The 22,146-nt window shown below is 38.2% G+C and overlaps 2 protein-coding genes across 2 annotated transcripts in view; both read right to left on the bottom strand.

The window, feature by feature from the left end:
- Positions 1-10,290, bottom strand: part of LOC145768358 (protein ABHD18-like) — a 32,737-nt gene extending 22,447 nt beyond the window's left edge. Inside the window, exon 1 of the mRNA XM_082579840.1 lies at positions 9,261-10,290. Within this exon, the coding sequence (XP_082435966.1) occupies positions 9,261-10,146 (886 nt within the window). The 5' untranslated portion in view covers positions 10,147-10,290. The remainder of the gene's footprint in view (positions 1-9,260) is intronic.
- Positions 10,291-16,783: 6,493 nt separating this feature from the next.
- Positions 16,784-21,477, bottom strand: LOC145769005 (uncharacterized). Its single transcript, XM_082580607.1, has 6 exons — positions 21,235-21,477; positions 20,939-21,031; positions 19,876-20,275; positions 19,104-19,231; positions 18,134-18,932; positions 16,784-17,040 (listed from the first exon to the last, which is right to left on the bottom strand). Exons 1-6 carry the CDS (start codon positions 21,475-21,477, stop codon positions 16,784-16,786), a joined length of 1,920 nt encoding a protein of 639 aa, XP_082436733.1.
- Positions 21,478-22,146: the final 669 nt, after the last annotated feature.

Genomic DNA, 22,146 nt, shown 5'->3' with positions numbered 1-22,146 from the left:
AACGGGAGTTGGCCGCTTCAATGCTTGCTTGACACGCTGGGGCATAAGGGACTCTGCTGCTTGTCAGTGCGGTGCGACGGAGCAAACAGCTAACCACATCATCTTTGGGTGTCCCATCTATTCCCCTCCCAATGGAATAACAGGCCTCCGCACAATTGACAATCTGACGAAAAGTTGGCTCCAAGTCCTTCCATTCGGCTGATCACAAACTTTCTGCTTCATACGAACGACGACGTGTATGATATATGTGTGAGGAGTTTCCTATTGTATGCAAGTGATACCTGGCCCATCACTGTCGAAGAGCAAAATCGGCCATGTCACAACGACAAGGCCATGGAACGATGGATCCGTTCCAAGCGCCTTTCTGACCAAGTGACGATGGAAGAGTTGAGATCTAGGCTTGACATCCATCAGCTTGAAGATGTCATGAGATAGAGAAGGCTGCATTAAAATGGAAACGTGCAACGCATGGAAGAAGATGCATGGCCAATGAAAATCCAGTACGGTACTTTGACGTCCATAGGAATAACCCTCGAGGATGTCCCAAGAAGCATTGGCTTGACAACATTCAAAAAGATCTGCAACTGGAAGTTTTTGTTTCGGTCAAACCTCAGAACAGAGTGGCATGGAGAAATGCCATTAGACAAAATAGACATTTGTTGGCGTCCAACCTTCGCACTACGGGGAACAAAAGAGGTTAAATCATATAGAGAGATAGACAGTACCAGTAACAAAAATTTTGCTTATAATGCTTAAGTTTACAAAAATTGAGCCTGTAAATTTCTTTTGATTCATAGCAGATAACAATACATCATATTATATTCTTGTTGCAGCGAGTGAAATGGAATCATTACTTTAAAAACCATGTTGACAAGTAGGTAAAACTAAAATGTTACATATATGTGTATTATTGAGAAATTTAGTAATTATTTGATACAGACTTTTTTCAATGATTCTAAAGAATGTTGACAGCAAAGAAATTGGTCGAAAATCAGTTAAAGCTTTTAGATGAGGGTGTTTTGGTACTAGAGTGATTTATAATAGTTTTAGACAGTTTGGATAAACTTCTTGAGCAATGCATTTGTAACCAAGAATTCATACAAAGCTTGGCCAACGCTCAATTAAATTTCTTGGAACAAACACTTGGAACAAATTACCGGAACAGCTAACAAAAGTTCGAACAATTAGTATGTTTCCTAAAAAATTAAAACTGCACTTAATGTCTGGGTATAAGTAACTCGTATAGTACCATAACTGTTTCTACTTATTCTCACCGTATCTCGTTAATTACTGTATATTCGCTTTTGTCTTACCAGTATGCTGTGTTGTGTGTTGTATGTATATTAGGGTGATTCAAACGCCCCGACCCTTTTAAATATAGCCACAAATTTTTTTGCAATGGAGGTTAACTCTAAAATGAATATTGGTATCAAAATTATTGAGTAATATTAAATTTTCACATTTGCTCTTTTCGATTGAAGTAAGAGCTCCATAATGCAAAAAAACAATTATCTCGCCTAGTTTACGAGTTCATAAATACAATTTTGTTGAAGACAAAAGTCTGGATTTGGCTTTATGTTGTCTAGAAAAGTTATTTTAAATATAAACAATAAATTGCACATATTTGACTTATTCATATTTTTGTAAAATGCATTTGAAATTGCCCTTATTTTCACTTTTTTCATATTTTTAAGCAAAAAACGTTCAACGCCCCTTGTTTCTAGCCTCAGAAATAAAATCTTGGTGAAGATAAAAACCTGGATTTTGCTTTATGTTATCCAGAAAAATGTTATCAAATACAAACACTCAATTGAAAATGTTTAGCCTGTGTAAATTTTTGGTAAAAACATTTGAAAATGACCTCATGCTCACTTTTGCTTAAATTCTATTATGTGATAAACAGGTTTTAATATCATTTTACTCAGACATATACAACCAAGCAACCACACGGCATTTAACATAATCGATTAAAATTGAACATAAACTATAAGCTACAAAGCTACAAAGTTTATGTTCAATTTTAATCGATTATGTTAAATGCCGTGTGGTTGCTTGGTTGTATATGTCTGTGGTTAATAAAAGGGACCTCTTTACCAAAATTGTATTTTACTCAGAACTATATAGCAAAAGGAAAAAAGACTGACATCTTCAATTCCTTCAAAGAAAAGTTAACAACAACTACCGGTATGCCTTTTTGGCCACGTAATGTGTTTACCTTAATAAAAATCGACAAAGACAGAAAATTTTTGGAGAGCATGATGAACAACAGGTCAGCAACTTTCGGAGTAAGAGATGTAAAGCTGAAGAAAGTGATAGAGAAGAGGTGTCAGCAGAAGGAGGAAGAAGAAAAGCGAAATGATCAGAAAAGAAAGCGACATTGTCCAGTTGCAGAAGATTTTCATATTTTAGAATCACATCAGAACGACATTGATAATGGAGATAATGATGACACTCAGTCGATGACAGATTCCACTGAGTCACCGACAGATTATGACCAGGGAGATTTATCATCGCGATCACATAAAAGGTGCAAAAAGGTCAATCAAGAAATAATGCTACCACATAACATCATGAAAGATCACAGAATTACTTCAACAACAGAGAGACTTCGAGGAGTCACAAATTCTGCTACAACATGCATCATCTCAACGTTCATCCAAGCATGTGGTGGTGACCCTGATAAAGTCACTTTATCAAATTCATCCAATTACAGAGCAAACACATCCAATAAGTCTGCTATATCAGACCGCATTATGCAAAATTGGGTGCCTTCCATTGTAGGAACTGTGCATTGGGATGGTAAGATGATGGAAGATCTTAAAAACAAGCATGTTTCTGTGGAGCGGCTTCCGGTATTGTTTTTGGGAAGTGACGGAGTCAAACTACTGGGTGCTCCAAAACTGAAAGCTAGTGGAGTTACAATTGGAAATGCCACTTATGACTTGTTGGAAACATGGCAAAGTACTGATAATGCATCTATAATGTGTTTTGATACCACCTCTATAAATACTGGTCACCTATCGGGGGCATGTATTCAACTACAAGAGCGATTGGGAAAAGTGTAATTGTGGTCAGCATGTCGCCACTACGTATTTGAGGTGATTCTGTCATCGGTTTTTCACGCAATGGAAATTGAAGTTTCAAGCTCTCCAGAAGTTAACCTATTTACGAAATTTCGAGATTCCTGGCATTTCATTGAATCCAAATCCGTGCCAATATTCACCATGAATAATGATGACTATATCTGCATTCATGAAGCAGCTAACACATTAAAAGAAACAACAGTCATAGATCTTGAAACATTGGATAAGAAGTATAATATTTACTTCGTGACGATTACAATGAATTAATCCAACTGACCAAATTGTCTCTGAGTGAAAGAGAAAACAGTGTTAACTTTACCTTTCGACGACCAGGTGCCATTCACAAGGCTAGGTGGATGGCAAAACTGATATGTATTTAAGATGTTTCTATTAAAAGACCAGGTGCTCAAATTGAACAAAAAAAATAATTACCAGTAAAAGAATGATCAAGTTACAACAATTTGTAAATTTTGGAGTGCTTGTCTATGCAAAGTATTGGTTTAAGTGTCCAAGTGCCATCGATGCTTCGATAAACGACTTGAAATTATTCAAAGACATTCAGATGTACGATTCAGTTGATTCGAAGGCAGCAACGCTCGCGATAAATGCATTGAAACTCCACTTATGGAGCTTAACAACAGAATTTGCACCAATCATTCTATTTAGTCAAGAAATAACAGTGGAAGAAAAGGTCACTGTAGCCAAGAAGTTGTCTCTGGTCAAGAATGACCAACAAAATGTAAGACCTCATGGTCTGGGATATGGGAAGCCCCTGTTCCCCTCGATAGATACCCTCACAAGCTCAGTATCGGATGTATCCTGTCTTATTGGTGAAGGTTCATGGATTTTCTTCCAAGCTCTGGGTGTACAAGACACTTCCTTTCTATCCGAGGATCCTGACAAATGGCCGGAACATAGATCATTCCAAGATTGTCAGAAACGAGCTAACAATATCATGGTTGTTAATGACGCCGCTGAACAAGGGGTGAAGTTGGCAACAGATTTTATTTCATCCTGTCGGGAAGAAGAAAATTTCCAAAATACTCTTCAAAAAGTTGAAGCAAATCGACAATTGGTAACAAATATCAGGAAGAACATGGACATTAAATGCATGAATAGAATGGAAACTTCATAAACCACCATTTATTGTGTCGTGCACTGTGCATTTAAAACCACTGTATGATTTGGCTGAACTATGTCTGTATATACTGTGTGTAGGACTGTAGGTACTAGGTACCTAATCCTCCCTCACCTCATGTTCAAAATGGCATAGTGTTGTAAGTTGAAAAGATTATGTTCCATTAAACATAATATTTATTGTGCAATTTTATTTTTTTAAATCACAAAAAAATGAAAAATTTATGGTTTTTATTCAAATTTTTTGAAAAATTTAGAGCACGCATATACATGGACATAATTGTTTCTAGTAAAGCAAATTTTTCCTGAGAAATAAAAGTGCAAAACAAGTCTTTGGTTGAAATAAAATTCATTTTATATTGCTTTAAATATTTTATATTTACTTTAAACATTGACAGTGTTTTCACTGTTTTTCACAATTTTTGGAAAACGATAAAACGAAAAGGGCAAGTGTGAAAAGTTAATTAATCTTGAGAATTTTGATGGCAAAATACATTTCAGGTCAAGCCTCCACCATAAAAAAATTTGTGGCAGTCCCAGGCAGTTTTTGAAATTTCAAGGGGCGTTTGAATCACCCTAATGTATATGCTATTTTGTATTTCTGCATCATTTCTGTATTCCTGTTTTCATACTGTACCGGTTAAGGCAGTGGCTATTTGACCGGTTCCGGTCTCTTAATCTGAAACACTATTTGACCTGTCATGACGTATTGTTTTTTCTTTCTCTTTCAAAGCAAAAGACAAGAGAAGAAAAAAATGCCTATATAAGTTCTAAATTTGACAATTTTATTCAACTGAGTTCGTGGCGCGTGCGATCTTTCTCGGGCTGGTGTTCGCGAGTGAATGAGTTTGATACTCCCTTACAGCACTTTTTTTTTTAACTAAATTTTGATCCAAAGTGAACTCAATCGTTAGGCTGTTGCATTTTTGTGGCAAATTTTTAATTCGAGTAGCTTTTTTATGTCTTCTCAAATATAAGTAATAAAGTTAGAGTATTTTTAATTTGCTGGAATTTGAGAATTTCTCTGGGTAATTTTCCGTTCGTCAAAAGAGGATGAGACCGTGTTTGCCGAACGACGCATTACATTTTTGCTCTCAACAAGTGAATTTGGTGGCTGTAAAAAGTTACAATACTTCTTTAAAAAAAATGGTTTCATCAAGGCAGTGTTTTTTAGCAGGCAATTTTAGTTCAAAATAAAACGCTTCTGGGCAGTATCGAACTCATACCCTTGGGGATACCAGGCACCAGCCAGAGAAACATAGCAAGCGCTGCTGACATTGACAACATACGCGCCGACTTCCGGGGGGGGGGGGGGGCGGGGGGCGACGCCCTCCATAAATTTACGGCTGAAGGGCAACAAAAATGGTTATTACAAGTGGTGTTTCAAAGATAAAACACTTCGCGAAAGAGATTTCGATCATCTAAACGGACTTAAAGATTGCCGAAAGCGAAAAACAGCCTACTTTGCTCTTGCCCGCAAAACAGCAGCTGATCGCATGGCTTTCTCATACGGTATGGAAATTTCAAAGTAGATGGTAGAGTAACTTACGCTGCTGGAATAGTCACGTAACTATTCACTGCAATATTAAGTAGCCTAAACCAGCTATATTAGACGAGCTCTTTTTAACGAGGTCTTCCCGCTGTGAGATCAATTATGATTCAACAGAACGCATTGTTTTGTTCGCAATGTGTGAGAATTAAATCGAAAACTGATAAAAGAAAAAGTGTTTAATGGTCTTGGTCGCAGATTTGCCTGCATTAACGACGTCTATTGCCACTATTATCACCTAGCTAATCTGACATCATTGTTTTATGCGGCCGCTAAGGTTTGGCATCGATTTCAACGATCATGGAATGTTACGTAATAAGAACGATTATAATATTCTACACGCAACAATAAAAAAATTGATCTCTTAAAACAGCTCTTTCTGCTGTTTTGTCTCGTGAGCTTTGCATATTGCTTAACAAGTGCATAAAGTTTAGAATTGACAAAATCATTAAATTTGAAAATTAAACTTGAATCACTGCAAATAAACGTATTCAAAACTTTTACTTCGACGCCATTTCACACTCCATAATCTACGTCGGCAATGATATTGCCTCAGCAAAAATATGTTGATTTTGAAAAGTACCGATCTGGAGACAACAGCTTGTCCCGTGTATAAGTTGAACCTGTCTCTTTGAGGTGAAAATCACTTGCGAACATCTCGACCTATACTTGAATATATATGGTATTCGATAAAAGACGATACAGACTTTCGATAAAAAACAGAAGAGAAAACACTTCGTCGTTGTTAACGCTTTGAGGGTAAGTAATCAGCAAAACGAGCGAAATGAGGTTAATAAAACTGATGGTGGGTTTTCACTCTGCTTGAGATCATGATTTTTTGCGCTTTATTTCGATAACTTCACTTTCTTGATCGTTGTTATTCACTCGCACGAAAAGGAAATGAAGCGGCTTGTCTTCCAACTGGTCCAAATGAGCTAACAAAATTTTTAAGACTAGGCGTAGTGCATGCGTAAAACTAATCGTTTCAAGCAGTGGTTGTAATAAATTCAGTTTGCGACCTAGGTGTCAATATAAGCAAGACACTAAGCTTAATCAAAAACTATTTTAATTGAGTAAAATAGTGTTATGGTTATGACGCCATCACCTTTCTCGCCCCCCAAGGTTTTTTGAAAAGTCGGCGCCTAAGATTGACAAACTTGACAATAGGTTTAGGTGTCTATCTCTAGGTTTTCGAGGTCAATGAATCGAATTAAATAGTTGAAATTACAATAGGCTGATTATCTACTGAGGTACGTATGATTTGTATATTATATACGACCTGGGGGAGCCCGGGGACATTTGCGACGCAGCGATAGACCAACATCAGACAGAGCACGATATTAGCAAATTCACTTGAGGCTTGAGATAAACCGCAAACAAAACCATCTTGACTTCCATTATGTAACACGAGCTTGAGAAAAGTGGTTTTCCAACATTTCAGTTTCTATACTTTTGGCAGCTTGATAAGCCAAATAGTGGTAAAATTTTCAGAGACAACTCCCCACTTTTCATCTGAACAAATTCCATATGTATTGGTGCAAAACGGTTTCCAGTACACTTTAAAATAAAACATTTTTTCGAAAACAAAACACTCGAAAATCCGTCCGTAGTATCCCCAATCTCCCTTAATAAGATGGAATTATCATAACAGCATATTACATGCGGCATGACAGGTACTATCAATACAGGCATCTAAGAAAAACTGCAACCAACAGGAGGCTCATACTTGGCCCAGGGATATCTAAAGAAGGGGATACAAAGGCTTTTATTACGTGTGACAATAGAAGGGCTTTTGTTTATCGTAAATAATCTGTGTTTATAGTAAAATGACAATTGGGACCAATAGTAGTTTAATAAATCTTGTTATGATAACTTGCATTGCGCTATTAGCATCAGGCCTGGATATTCACAGCATGCTCATGGTTGCTTGTTAATTCAACTACTCATATATATACTTGCTTTACATCTGGCCTACTGCAAAGACTTTGTTAAAAAAAACAGCTTACTGGCAACTTTTCAACTGACTTTGTAGACAAGTATTCTTTGAATATGCTCTATGTAACGTTTGCTAACTGTCTTCTGTAGCTCATTGTATCAGCTGCACTACAAAACTTTCTACGATTTTAAAAAGAACCACATGTTTAAAGCACTACAAACTACCGCCCTGGTAGTGTCACGAGAATAAGGCAATCGCTGCGAGCCTTCATATCCCCTTCTCTAGATATCCCTGACTTGGCCTCCTACAGTAGATGAATACAGGGGATTAATCTGTTCTAAAGAATGGCGTACCATTCAAGTCTGGACACAGACACATTCAGAAAATAATTGGAATTACAACAGTAGGATACAAAGGTAAATCGTAAACCAGGGTGATCAGCCCATTTGTTGTCTTATTGCCTACGGCTGTCTCTATTCATCATCTTCCGACTCGTCTTGTTATGTCAGGCCACAATCCACATAAACTTGTTATGTGGATTGTCACATTCTTGCAGTTGGCATGGTCCACATGCAGCGGTACATAGTAGTCCGTATCCTCTACAGGAGCAGCAGAGTGTCTTACAGGCAGTGGAGCAGTTGCAATGAATGACCTTCAAGAGACTGTCTGGAGCAGCCTTCATTTTTGACATAAGTGGGATGAGCCGATTCTTTTGCAGGTTCCACACCCAATTCATGACATCCATACTCTCTGCTTTTCTCATCCAGACTATTATCTGGTAGTAAACACGACGACAGTGAAATTGGGTAGCAGATTCAGTTGGTGGCAGACGCTCGGGCGTTACAAATGATGAAGCAGAGACAACTTTCTTGCTGAAGGTGTTGTATCGCATTGTCGCAAGGGAATCTGTGCTCTGGCCATCAAAGAAGACAGCCATTACTTGGCACCCAAGGTCATCGGTTATCTCTGTGGTCTGGTTTGGATGCAACCTAGTTCGTACCCTGAACAGTTTGTACCCTGAAAAGATCGAGAGAAAAAATTTAAAAAAGCCGAAGTCGCTGATCGCAGTTTCCGCAAACATTTTAAAAGGGTTAGGGTTGATCTGAGTTTCTGCAAACATTTTAAGATTTCCGGTAATGATCCTGAGAGTTTTTGTTTGTTTGCGGAAACTGCAATCAGCGACTTCGGCTTTTTTAATTTTTTCTCTCGATCTTTTCAGGGTACGAACTAAGGATACTAACTGTTCAGTGTACGAACTAGGTTGCATCCTTTCAGATTAAGAGACCGGAGCCGGTCAAATAACTACTGCCTTATGTTAAACCCGGTCAAGTAACTTTGTTTTGTCTGTCTAAAGTAGACTCTAAGTTTATAGTATGTTTTCTAGAAAAGAATCTGTTTAGAATCGACATGTCTGTAAAATTACCTGAAAAGTTTACTTTTTGTTTCATTGATTTATAAATGCCTTTAATTTTCCAGGGCATTAGTTATGCCTTTTACCAAAATATGGTATATTACACAACACAGCACCAAATAACAAGCCACTAGCCCACTATACCTGATGAAGATTTGTCCACATCTGAACATTTATCTTTGGAAATAAAATTTTTTCCAAACTTGTAAGAATCTACTTGACTCAGAAGCTTCATAACTCCCTCCTCATACTTTGGGTTTTTAGAATACTGTGATTCCAGCACTCTCCATGGTATAGACTTACTTAAAACACCTTCAGTCCATACAACAGAAGCAGAAGTCCATGACATGCAGGGAATGAGAGCAATAGCTTCAGGCCAGTTGGTGGCAGCAAGTGATGCCATATGCCCACCCATCGAAATACCGGTAAGCCCAAGCGGTCCATAACCCATGCGTTTAAGCCAATGCAAAAGAACAAGAGCTTCCAATATTAAGCATCCTCCCATAACAAACAGATCATTAACATGCAATAAACCAGATCTCCATTGTTCTTTTGGTTTTCTTGAGCCATAAAAGGGATTTTCAAGTAAAACTGAAATAATTCTGGATTGCAAAAGTGGTTTAGCAATAAGTTCCCTCCTTCTGTGATAACCATGATCTCCAGTGCCGGCCATATGAATGCAAGCAGGATTAATTTTATCACTATGCATACTTTGGCCTGGCAAACAATTTCTAGGCAGCACCACTTCAAATTGAGCTAATTTTGCAGCTGGAGGTACAAGCCTTGGCATGATGTCCATCATAGGTGTAACAAAATGGCCATGGATAAGGGTGCAGCTTTTCAAATTTGTCATCCCAGATATAACCATAGGATAATCTGGTGCCACTAGTTTCCAACACACTTCTCGGTCAGAAATAAGTTTTTGCATTTTAAAGATGTCTTCCATGTCTTCTGGTTTTCCCCACCCTCGTGTATAAAATTTAGTTAGAATAAGCCTACGATACCAAAGGTCCACCTTACTGAGACCCATTTTAATGCAACCATTAAAAGCCGCTAGATGTTCAAAGACAACCTGGCTTGCTTTATGAGCAAATGAGTGAGCTGGTCCAGTATTTCAGTAAATTATGACTTTGCTAACCACCGTCATTCTACCACCATCACTCACCACCATCACTCACCACCATCACACTGGCAGAATAATTTTTCCGCTTTCTGCCTAAAAAAGCTATCCGTGAATAAAAGCGCGGCATCAAATGCGACCTGACATACGTTCGAAAATTTTTAAATAAAAGCATAATCCGCAACACGTGCCACTTAAATTTTACATGCATCGGATTTAGTACGGTATTAAATTACCTTTTCAGGGATGTGCATCAATAGCTGGGCATTTGGGAGGAACGTCCAGCAGAACGGTTCAAAGATGGACGATATTTTTACGATATTCAAGAAAATAATACGACTTTTGCATGAAAAACACCTCTCCAAACATCTTCGAATAGAATTATAATCTGCAACACGTGCCACTTAAATTTTACATGCATCGAATTCAATATTAAATTACCTTTCCAGAGATGTGCATCTACAGGTGGGCATTTGGGAGAAACGTTCAGCAGAACGGTTCAAGGATGGAGGATATTTTTACAATATTCAAAGAAATAATACCATTTTTGCATAAAAAACACCTCTCCAAACATCTTCGAATAGAACTATAATCCGCAACACGTGCCACTTAAATTTTACATGCATCGGATTCAGTATTAAATTACCTTTCCAGGATGTGCATCAATAGGTGAGGTGGGCATTTGGGAGGAACGTCCAACAGAACGGTTCAAAGATACAGGATATTTTTACGATATTCAAGAAAATAATACGACTTCGCATAAAAAAACACCTCTCCAAACATCTTCGAATAGAACTATAATCAGCAACACGTGCCACTTAAATTTTACATGCATCGGATTCAGTATTGAATTACCTTTATAAAGATGTGCATCAATAGGTGAGGTGGGCATTTGGGAGGAACGTCCAGCAGAACGGATCAAATATGGAGGATATTTTTACGATATTCAATATAATAATGTAACTTTGCATAAAAAACACCTCTCCAAACATCTTCAAATAATCCGCAACACATGCCACTTACATTTTACATGCATCGGATTCAGTATTGAATTACCTTTTCAGGGATGTGCATCAATAGGTGGGCATTTGGGAGGAACGTCCAGCAAAACGATTCAAAGACGGAGGATATTTTTACAATATTGAAGAAAATAATACGATTTTTGCATAAAAAAAAACACCTCTCCAAACATCTTCCAATGGAACTATAATCCGCAGCACGTGCCACTTAAATTTTACATGCATCGGATTCAGTATTGAATTACCTTTCCAGGGATGTGCATCAATAGGTGGGCATTTGGGAGGAACGTTCAGCAAAACGGTTCAAAGATAGAAGATATTTTTACGATATTCAAGAAAATAATACGATTTTTGCATAAAAAAAAACACCTCTCCAAACATCTTCAAATAGAACTATAATATGCAACACGTGCCACTTAAATTTTACATGCATCGGATTTAGTATTGAATTACCTTTTCAGGGATGTGCATCAATAGGTGGGCATTTGGGAGAAACATCCAGCAGAACGGTTCAAATACGGAGGATATTTTTACAAAATTCAAGAAAATAATACGACTTTGCATAAAAAACACCTCTCCAAACATCTTCAAATAGAACTATAATTCGCAACACGTGCCACTTAAATTTTACATGCATCGGATTCAGTATTGAATTACCTTTTCAGGGATGTGCATCAATAGGTGGGCATTTGGGAGGAACGTCCAGCAGAACGGTTCAAAGATGGAGGATATTTTTACAATATTCAAGAAAATAATACGACTTTGCATAAAAAACACTTCTCCAAACATCTTCAAATAAAACTATAATCCGCAACACGTGCCACTTAAATTTTACATGCATCGGATTCAGTATTGAATTACCTTTATAGAGATATGCATCAATAGGTGGGAATTTGGGAGGAACGTCCAGCAGAACGGTTCAAAGATGGAGGATATGTTTACAATATTCAAGAAAATAATACGATTTTGCATAAAAAACACCTCTCCAAACATCTTCGAATGGAACTATAATCCGCAGCACGTGCCACTTAAATTTTACATGCATCGGATTCAGTATTGAATTACCTTTTCAGGGATGTGCATCAATAGATGGGCATTTTGGAGGAACGTCCAGCAGAACGGTTCAAATATGGAGGATGTTTTTACGATATTCAAAAAAATAATACGACTTTGCATAAAAAACACCTCTTCAAACATTATCAAATAGAACTACAATCAGCAACACGTGCCACTTAAATTTTACATGCATCTGATTCAGTATTGAATTACCTTTCTAGGGATGTGCATCAATAGGTGGGCATTTGAGAGGAACGTCCAGCAGAACGGTTCAAAGATGGAGGATATTTTTACAATATTCAATGAAATAATACAATTTTTGCATAAAAAACACTTCTCCAAACATCTTCGTATAGAATTATAATCCGCAACACGTGCCACTGAAATTTTACATGCATCGGATTCAGTATTAAATTACCTTTCCAGGATGTGCATCAATAGGTGAGGTGGGCATTTGGGAGGAACGTTCAGCAAAACGGTTCAAAGATAGAAGATATTTTTACGATATTCAAGAAAATAATACGATTTTTGCATAAAAAAAAACACCTCTCCAAACATCTTCAAATAGAACTATAATATGCAACACGTGCCACTTAAATTTTACATGCATCGGATTTAGTATTGAATTACCTTTTCAGGGATGTGCATCAATAGGTGGGCATTTGGGAGAAACATCCAGCAGAACGGTTCAAATACGGAGGATATTTTTACAAAATTCAAGAAAATAATACGACTTTGCATAAAAAACACCTCTCCAAACATCTTCAAATAGAACTATAATTCGCAACACGTGCCACTTAAATTTTACATGCATCGGATTCAGTATTGAATTACCTTTTCAGGGATGTGCATCAATAGGTGGGCATTTGGGAGGAACGTCCAGCAGAACGGTTCAAAGATGGAGGATATTTTTACAATATTCAAGAAAATAATACGACTTTGCATAAAAAACACTTCTCCAAACATCTTCAAATAAAACTATAATCCGCAACACGTGCCACTTAAATTTTACATGCATCGGATTCAGTATTGAATTACCTTTATAGAGATATGCATCAATAGGTGGGAATTTGGGAGGAACGTCCAGCAGAACGGTTCAAAGATGGAGGATATGTTTACAATATTCAAGAAAATAATACGATTTTTGCATAAAAAACACCTCTCCAAACATCTTCGAATAGAACTATAATCCGCAACACGTGCCACTTAAATTTTACATGCATCGGATTTAGTATTAAATTAACTTTCCAGGGTGTGCATCAATAGGTGGGCATTTGGGAGGAACGTCCAGCAGAACGGTTCAAATATGGAGGATGTTTTTACGATATTCAATAAAATAATACAACTTTGCATAAAAAAACACCTCTCCAAACATCTTCAAATAGAACCATAATCCGCAACACGTGCCACCTAAATTTTATATGCATCGGATTCAGTATTAAATTACCTTTCTAGGGATGTGCATCAATAAGTGAGGTGGGCATTTGGGAGGAACGTCCAGCAGAACCCAAATTCAACAAAGAAAAGAGTAAAACTGATGAAAAACGTGAGACTTCGCAAAAGTAATCAGCAAATGAATGTAGGCTACATGGAAAAATGGACGAATAAAGACAACATTTTTATAATGCACTTGAAAAAGTTTTACATCATCAGAAGATTTTGTAAAGCTTTCAAACTTATAACGAACTTTGATATGCTAATTCGTATATCAAAGTGCTGTCAATCAAGAAACACAAAGCATAGACCTACAACTTCCCGGAATTTGGCATTTTTAATTATTTCATCATATTAAGAGTAGCAATGGCGAAAGCACAGTAGCCTACTGTTTAAGACCAATCTGCGGCTTGCAGGGCCGGATTTAGCTGATGGGGGGCCCGGGGCATTTTTAAATCGGGGGTCCCCCGCGCAAAAACTAATTTTGCGCCTGCGGCGCAAAAAACCACTTCTACGTCTGGCATTAATCCAGCACTGCACTGTATTTTGCAGAAACTTCAAAGGCTGAAACAAAAAATAATAATAACATAAAATCACACTTTTTCTACGTAGGGGGGCCCGGGGCACCTGCACCCTCTGCCCCCCCTAAATCCGGGCCTGGCGGCTTGTGAGATCTATTGTAATGTCGGTATTTTTTAGACAATTTTAGCACTCAGTAACATTTAGAAATGCTTCGCGAGTCGGGTAAGGGTAAGCAATGCTCTAGTCTAGGGTAAAGGGTAAGCAATTCTAAGATGTTTGGAGAGGTGTTTTTTATGCAAAGTTGTATTATTTTCTTGAATATCGTAAAAATATCTTCCATCTTTGAACCGTTCTGCTGGACGTTTCTCCCAAATGCCCACCTATTGATGCACATCTCTATAAAGGCAATTCAATACTGAATCCGATGCATGTAAAATTTAAGTGGCACGTGTTGTGGATTATAGTTCCATTCGAAGATGTTTGGAGAAGTGTTTTTTATGCAAAAATCGTATTATTTTCTTGAATATTGTAAAAATATCCTCCATCTTTGAATCGTTTTGCTGGACGTTCCTCCCAAATGCCCACCTATTGATGCACATCCCTGAAAAGGTAATTCAATACTGAATCCGATGCATGTAAAACTTAAGTGGCACGTGTTGCGGATTATAGTTCTATTCGAAGATGTTTGGAGAGGTGTTTTTTATGCAAAGTTGTATTATTTTCTTGAATATTGTAAAAATATCCTCCATCTTTGAACCGTTCTGCTGGATGTTCCTCCCAAATGCCCACCTCACTTATTGATGCACATCCCTGGAAAGGTAATTTAATATTGAATCCGATGCATGCAAAATTTAAGTGGCACGTGTTGCGGATTATAGTTCTATTCGAAGATGTTTGGAGAGGTGTTTTTATGCAAAAATCGTATTATTTCATTCAATATTGTAAAAATATCCTCCATCTTTGAACCGTTCTGCTGGACGTTCCTCCCAAATGCCCACCTGTAGATGCACATCCCTATAAAAGTAATTCAATACTGAATCCGATGCATGTAAAATTTAAGTGGCACGTGTTGCGGATTATAGTTCTAGGGGAAAGTAGGGAAAAATGAGGTGGTAGGGCAAAACGAGGTTCTCGTTTTTTAAAAAAACTACTTACGCCACAAAGCAGAAATTTTGGTAGGAAGTAGCCGTCTTGGAATTGAATAAGTTTTTAGTTCAATTATGTAATTTTAATGTACAGAGGTGTTTTGTGCAGCAGAATTTAAAAAACAGGTAATCGTTAAAAAAACGGCCAAATGTTCTCGCGATTTTTTTATACTAAATAATTATTTGTTGCAGTTGTTGCTTTTTCTCATAATACTTTAGGAAGTAGTGATAGCATAAGAAGGAAAATATTTGAATTTCCTTTCACTGCAAGTGTTTTACAGCCAGTTTTTTCTGTGTAGTGCAATGGGGCATAATGGGATAGTTACATCATTGCATGAAACTGCAAGTGAAATGGGTTTCTTCATTTTTGTTAGCCTACTTCTGGAAGCTATATGCTACACAACATAACAGAATTAAACTATTTGTTTATTAATAGATCTTAAATTATAGCTTATAATCATTCAGGAATATTCTAGCTAATATTTTTGGTACAAAAGTAAAATGGTAAGAACTTATATTAAAAAAAAACGCAGCAAAAGTATTGAAGTTCACAAAGAAAAAAAATCAGAAGAAACCCAAACTAAACATTGTTACAGACACTGCTTGCGTATTTGTAATGACCTTTATTCGACATCTGATGAAGGGTAGATTTGTTGTTGTTCTTGTGAGCAATGGGCACATTGTTCTTGTGCAGGAGTTCAGGATGACAATAGTCTTATTGTTTACACTTGTGATTTATGCATTGAATAAGAATGGAAATGACGAAAACGAACAAAACTGATCATAATTGTGGTTCAAATGTTATTTCTGCTATTTTGCATGTTTATTGTTTAATCATCAACGATAAACTTGTTTCTAGACCGTCAATGCATTGTTGCTGTGTAAATTTCTGATTCACTTCTCTTATCCCATTTTGCCCCACCCATGGGACAAAATGGGAAAAAGGCACCCCTGGAATTTATTTGATACTTAAATGAGCATTATCATTTTTGATATATTTTTTGTTTGATTTGTGCAGCTGTCGTATAAAGTAGACTCAAGATTAACCTAACATAAGGCTTTATTCACTTAAAACGAAACATCTGAAAACATAAAGTAGGCTACAATACAATAAGATACTCTTACGTATAGCTTACACCAAACCACAACCATCTTCACAGCTGACAACACTACCTGAAAGAGCGTCTACAACAAATAAGAGAGAAACTAAATTAGGACGTTTGCTTTTAGCAGAAGTCGTGAACAGCAAACGGCAAGGAAAGGAGTTGATGCTCAAGGCAGAAACTGTAACAAGAGTTGTTCCTCTCATCACATTCATCCTCCCTAAAATATTACCATAAACACTTGCAAACAAGTTTATGCACAAACAGTTCAAACGTATGGAACACATTCATAACGATCTACAGGTTTTCTTATACGCGTGGATCTCCTTAAGGTAGTTGGAGGAGCCGGATAGGAATCAACAGGAGAAGGTACATTAGATTCACATGAAACGTCAAGATCACGATCAGTAATATCACAATTATCAGGAACATCACGTGAAATTTCAGTAGGAACATCAACGTCATGTCTTTGCGTTATGTCTATGAGTCCGCCGACTCTGGCAGTTCTGCGTCCATCGAAACATTCTGCTCACATGAAGACTGCCCTATCGGTGCAATATCTCTGAGCGATACTGTTGTTTCCCTCCCTGTAGGGAATCTAATGCGGGCATAGTTTGGAGTGGCATGAACAAGCTCCACTTCCTCAGCAAGTGGTTCGTATTTAGTAGAGCGACTGTGAGACTTCAAATACACATTGCCAGGTGTACTCAACCACGTAGGCACGGAAGCACCAAAGGATGAGCGACGTTTAAATGAAAATAGCCGTTCGTGGGGTGTTTCATTTGTAGCAGTGCACAACAGTGACCGAATTGCATGCAAAGCATCAGACAATACAAGTTCCCACTGCAATATGTCAAGTTTACGTGATTTCAAAGCAAGTTTTACTGCGGACCATATGATCCCATTATACCGCTCACACTGACCATTACCAGGAGCATTGTATACAGATGTGCGGCTACACGCAATTCCTCTACTATGCAAGTAAGTGATGAGTTCACGAGAGAGAAATGCAGAGCCCCTATCGGAATGAACATAGGCAGGCATTCCAAACATAAAGAACAATTTGTTCAAACAAGAAATTACAGATTGTGCATCCGTACTGCGATAAGGAAACGCAAATGGAAAGCGTGAAAATTCATCAACAATTGTCAGTACAAATCGATTTTTAGTTGAGGATGGCAAGGGACCCTTAAAGTCTAAACTTATACGTTCGAACGGTTGTGTAGCTTTTATAACTTGCGCTGGAGGAGGCTTGAAAAATTTGGGTTTTACTTCGGCACATATACTACAACTTTGTACAACGTTATGAACTTCATCGAGAGAATATGGTAAATTTTTCGCCCAAACAAAATGGTACAAACGAGTACCGCCAGCATGGCATAATGAATCGTGAAGTTTATACAAGGCGTTGCTATGCGTAGTGGCGCAATAAACCCGAGAAATTGCATCGGGGGCAGCGTTACAGTGTCCAGCACGGTATGCTATGTCAAAATCATATTCGCCAAGACTTATGCGCCAACGCAAAATTTTGTCATTCTTGATTTTACCATAGTTCTTTGAGTTGTACATGAATGTTACTGACCTTTGATCCGTAGCCTAATTATGGTAAAATGTCTACCTGCCAGGAAATACGACCATTTCCGTACAGCCTCCACAATGGCTAAGGCCTCCTTTTCAACACTGGACTGATGATGTTCATTCTTATTGAGCATTCTTGAGAAGAAGGCCACAGGGCGACTTTGGTTTAGGGTTGCTGAGATAGCATTGTCTGAGGCATCAGTTTCTAGCACAAAAGGAAGCTGCTCATCAATAACTCCAAGTGCAGCTGCTGAGAGATCCTCTTTTAATGCCTTGATTGCTTGCGGTGCTTCGTCGTCGAGTGGAAATCTTCGTGCCGCAACTAAAGGTTTAATTTCCTCGGAGTACCCCTGTACCCATTGCGCATAGTAGGCGAACATTCCCACCATGCGCTGGAGCTGTTTCGGGCTTGTTGGGATTGGCATGTCAAGGACAGGTGTAACACGGTCAGGGTCGGGTTTCATTACTCCATGTGATATGCAGTACCCCAACAATGTTATGGTCTCAGTACCATAAACACATTTGTCTTCATTTAAGGTTAACCTACATTCTTTGGCTGCATCTAAAAACGTCTTCAAATTTTCGTCGTGTTCCTCGCGCGTATTGCCACATACGGTGACGTCATCGAGGTAAGCGTAGATTTCTTTGCATTTGTATGTGGAAATAATATCGCTTATAACCCGTTGGAAACAGGGTACTGCATTTTTCAGTCCGAATGGAATCCGCTTGAACTGAAACAACCGTCCATTAGCTTCGAAAGCTGTATAATTGCGTTCTTCTGGTTTAAGAGGGATCTGATGATAGGCGCTCCGTAAATCCAAAGTGAAGAAATACTTGTACTGTGAGACATTATGGATAATACTCTGCATACTGGGAAAGGGATACGCATCCAGATGTGTAAATCTATTTACGGTCTGGCTGTAGTCCACACACATTCGCTTTTTGTGGTTTTCGTTTTTGACAACAACCAGCTGCGCCCGCCATGGATCGTCCTTAAGGAGTTAAGTAACTTGACTTTCAATGAACTCCTGATCAGCTTTTGAATAGCGTCTAGATTTTGAAGCAACTGGACGACAATCCGAGGTCAAATGTTCGAATAATTGCACTGGTTTGACCGCTCTTAACGCATCCAGAACACCTAAGTGTAAAGAGTTATCAGGTCCCCCAAAGTTGAAATTGACACTACGCAGGGTTGGAAGTAACGACTAGTTGTCACTATTCGATAGCGTTATTCGTTGCTTTCTGAATATCGAATGCTTATACCCATTCCTTTTAAAAATAAATATCGAATGCGCGTTATTCACTGCTTTTTTATGCAAGCAACGAAATCATTATTCGTTTTTCACTAATCGATATTTAGGAGAACTGCTGAATCATTTTTTGTTGTTCACTTACCTTGTCGTCAAAACGAATTTACAAGATTTGGTTTTTGGATTACTATCCGACCTAGTCGCCTTCCGGTTTTCGAACTTTAAAGGATTAAGGAATATTTTTCGGCAACAAAGTTCAGAAAAACCATGCCAATGAGAGCCGTTAACAATGTTGCAAACCTTGCGGTTTTCCCGCAAGTTTGGGATTGTTTTTTTTTTCGAGTTTGCGTGTTGCTTGTTTTTGGGCTTTTTTTGGCCAATCAATTTTTAGTAATTGCTATTCGTTGCTTTTTTTAAGTATCGATAGCGAAAAGTCATTGCTTTTTTGGGCACTATCGAATAGTGAAATAGTCATTGCTTTTTGACTAACGACTTCCAACCCTGACACTACGGTGTTGTTTTAGGAACTCACGTCCGAGAATGACATCCCAAAGCAAACCATCCATCACTGAGAATTCGATATCTCGATAGCTCCTATCTAATAGATCCACTGAGGAAGAACAAGACCCAAAAGTATTGACAGATGCGCCTTCAACTGCCAAGTCAATTTTCTCCGTGTTTCTTTTGACAACAGCAAGTTTAGCGAGGCGAGCAAAGTCCATCTTGATGTGGTTACGGGTAGCATCTGTGTTGATGAGCCCTCTTCCAGAAACACCATTGATTGTGACAGCAACATTAACTTTGTCGTCATCAGAACTTTGCAGAGGACACAAGACAGCAAGATTTGTTGACTCGTCACAAGCAGCTGCTGTAAGTTTCGGCGTTTCCTTGGAACCCCTCTTCATTCGACAAACTTTAGGGAAATGCCCCTTCTTTTGGCAGTTAAAACAAATGCAATCTTTCGCTGGACAGTTTGCCCGGGAGTGCCGTTTAGCACCACAAAAGAAACACATCTCTAGCTTCATGGCAGCACACTCACTTTTTTTATTTTATTTATTTGCATCAGGCACTAAAGAGACAGGCCCATATTCATAAACACAACACAAGTCACAAAACACACAAGGTTACATATACAAGCAAAAAATTATGCGTACATAGTCACGTTATAGTGAGACGCATAGTCAGAAGAAGCATAACACTCTGAGGTAAAAACTGCAACTAACCACTTGTTAGATGAGACCTGACAGCGGTTGACAAAATTAAATATACGATTTCGGAATAGGGCATGAAACGTAGGAATATGATGGTACGTCTGAATACTACTAATGCTAACACGCCTCGGTAATTTATGCAATGTTTGAAATGCATTATTGTAAGCCACACGCAATTTATTCATACTTGAGGATAAGTATCTGGCCCACAGTTGACTGGAGTACATAGGTAAACAATACGTGCGAAATAGTACATTCATTACAGCGGAAGAGCAGTTAGAAAAGCGTGAACGGAGCATGTTCGCTGTGCAATATATAGCTCTAACTTGGCGCTTAATGTCATCGTCATCAGATAAAAACTTGTTTATAACAATGCCTAGATACTTGGTACGACTCGGCATTTAACCGAGCATCGTTAAGTGCTCGAGCTTTGTCGAATGCTTGCTGAAGTTGCAGCACATTGTCTTCCAGCAGTCTCTGACGAATATACGCAGAGTTAATTCCAGCAATAAAAGCATCTCGAACGGCTGCTTCTTTGTTTTCCTTAAGACTAACGGCTTTAAAATTGCAGTCGGTAGGCTACTAAGTTTCTGCAGCCTTTGAAAAAAATCTTCGAGAGGCTCACCCAGCTTTTGCCGACATGTATTAAGCTTGTGTCTTATAGCGAAGACCCCGTTTACCGGCTTCAGATACATCCCTTCAAGACGTGCCAGGACATCGTCATAGGTTGTGGCTTCACTGATGAGCGAGTACACGGAAGTATTTAGAAGGTTGATCAGAACGGCCAGTTTGTCATCGTCGGTAGCGTCGTCGATTCTCCTGACGTAGTTTTGAAAGGTAAGTTTCCCGTGTTCCCACTTCCTAGAAGCTTCAGGTGCATTTGGATCAACATCAAATTCTTTTGGCCTCAAATGCTTATTCATGTTATTAAGTGAATAAATTGTCGTATCAAGTAGACTCAAGATTAATCTAACATAAGGCTTTATTCACTTAAAACGAAACATCTGAAAACATAAAGTACAGTACAATAAGATACTCTTACGTATAGCTTAGGCTACACCAAACCACAACCATCTTTACAGCTGACAACACTAACTGAAAGAGCGTCTACAACAAATAAGAGAGAAACTAAATTAGGACGTTTGCTTTTAGCAGAAGTCGTGAACAGCAAACGGCAAGGAAAGGAGTTGATGCTCAAGGCAGAAACTGTAACAAGAGTTGTTCCTCTCATCACAGCAGCATAATGCCTGACCTTTTTGCTAAAAAAAATTGTTCGTTTTGCTTAAGTCTCTAGAATGTTATGACTGTTTAGGCTTAAGTATCCCATTTTGCCCGACTTTCCCCATTCGAAGATGTTTGGAGAGGTGTTTTTTATGCAAAGTCGTATTATTTTCTTGAATAGGCTATCGTAAAAATATTCTGTATCTTTGAACCGTTCTGCTGGACGTTCCTTCCAAATGCCCACCTATTGATGCACATCCCTGGAAAGGTAATTTAATATTGAATTCGATGCATGTAAAATTTAAGTGGCACGTGTTGCGGATTAAGTTCCATTCGAAGATGTTTGGAGAGGTGTTTTTCATGCAAAAATC

This window comes from Aplidium turbinatum, chromosome 4 (genome assembly GCF_918807975.1).
Source record: "Aplidium turbinatum chromosome 4, kaAplTurb1.1, whole genome shotgun sequence".
Lineage (NCBI taxonomy): Eukaryota > Metazoa > Chordata > Ascidiacea > Aplousobranchia > Polyclinidae > Aplidium > Aplidium turbinatum.
This window is presented reverse-complemented; position numbering and strand designations above follow the sequence as displayed.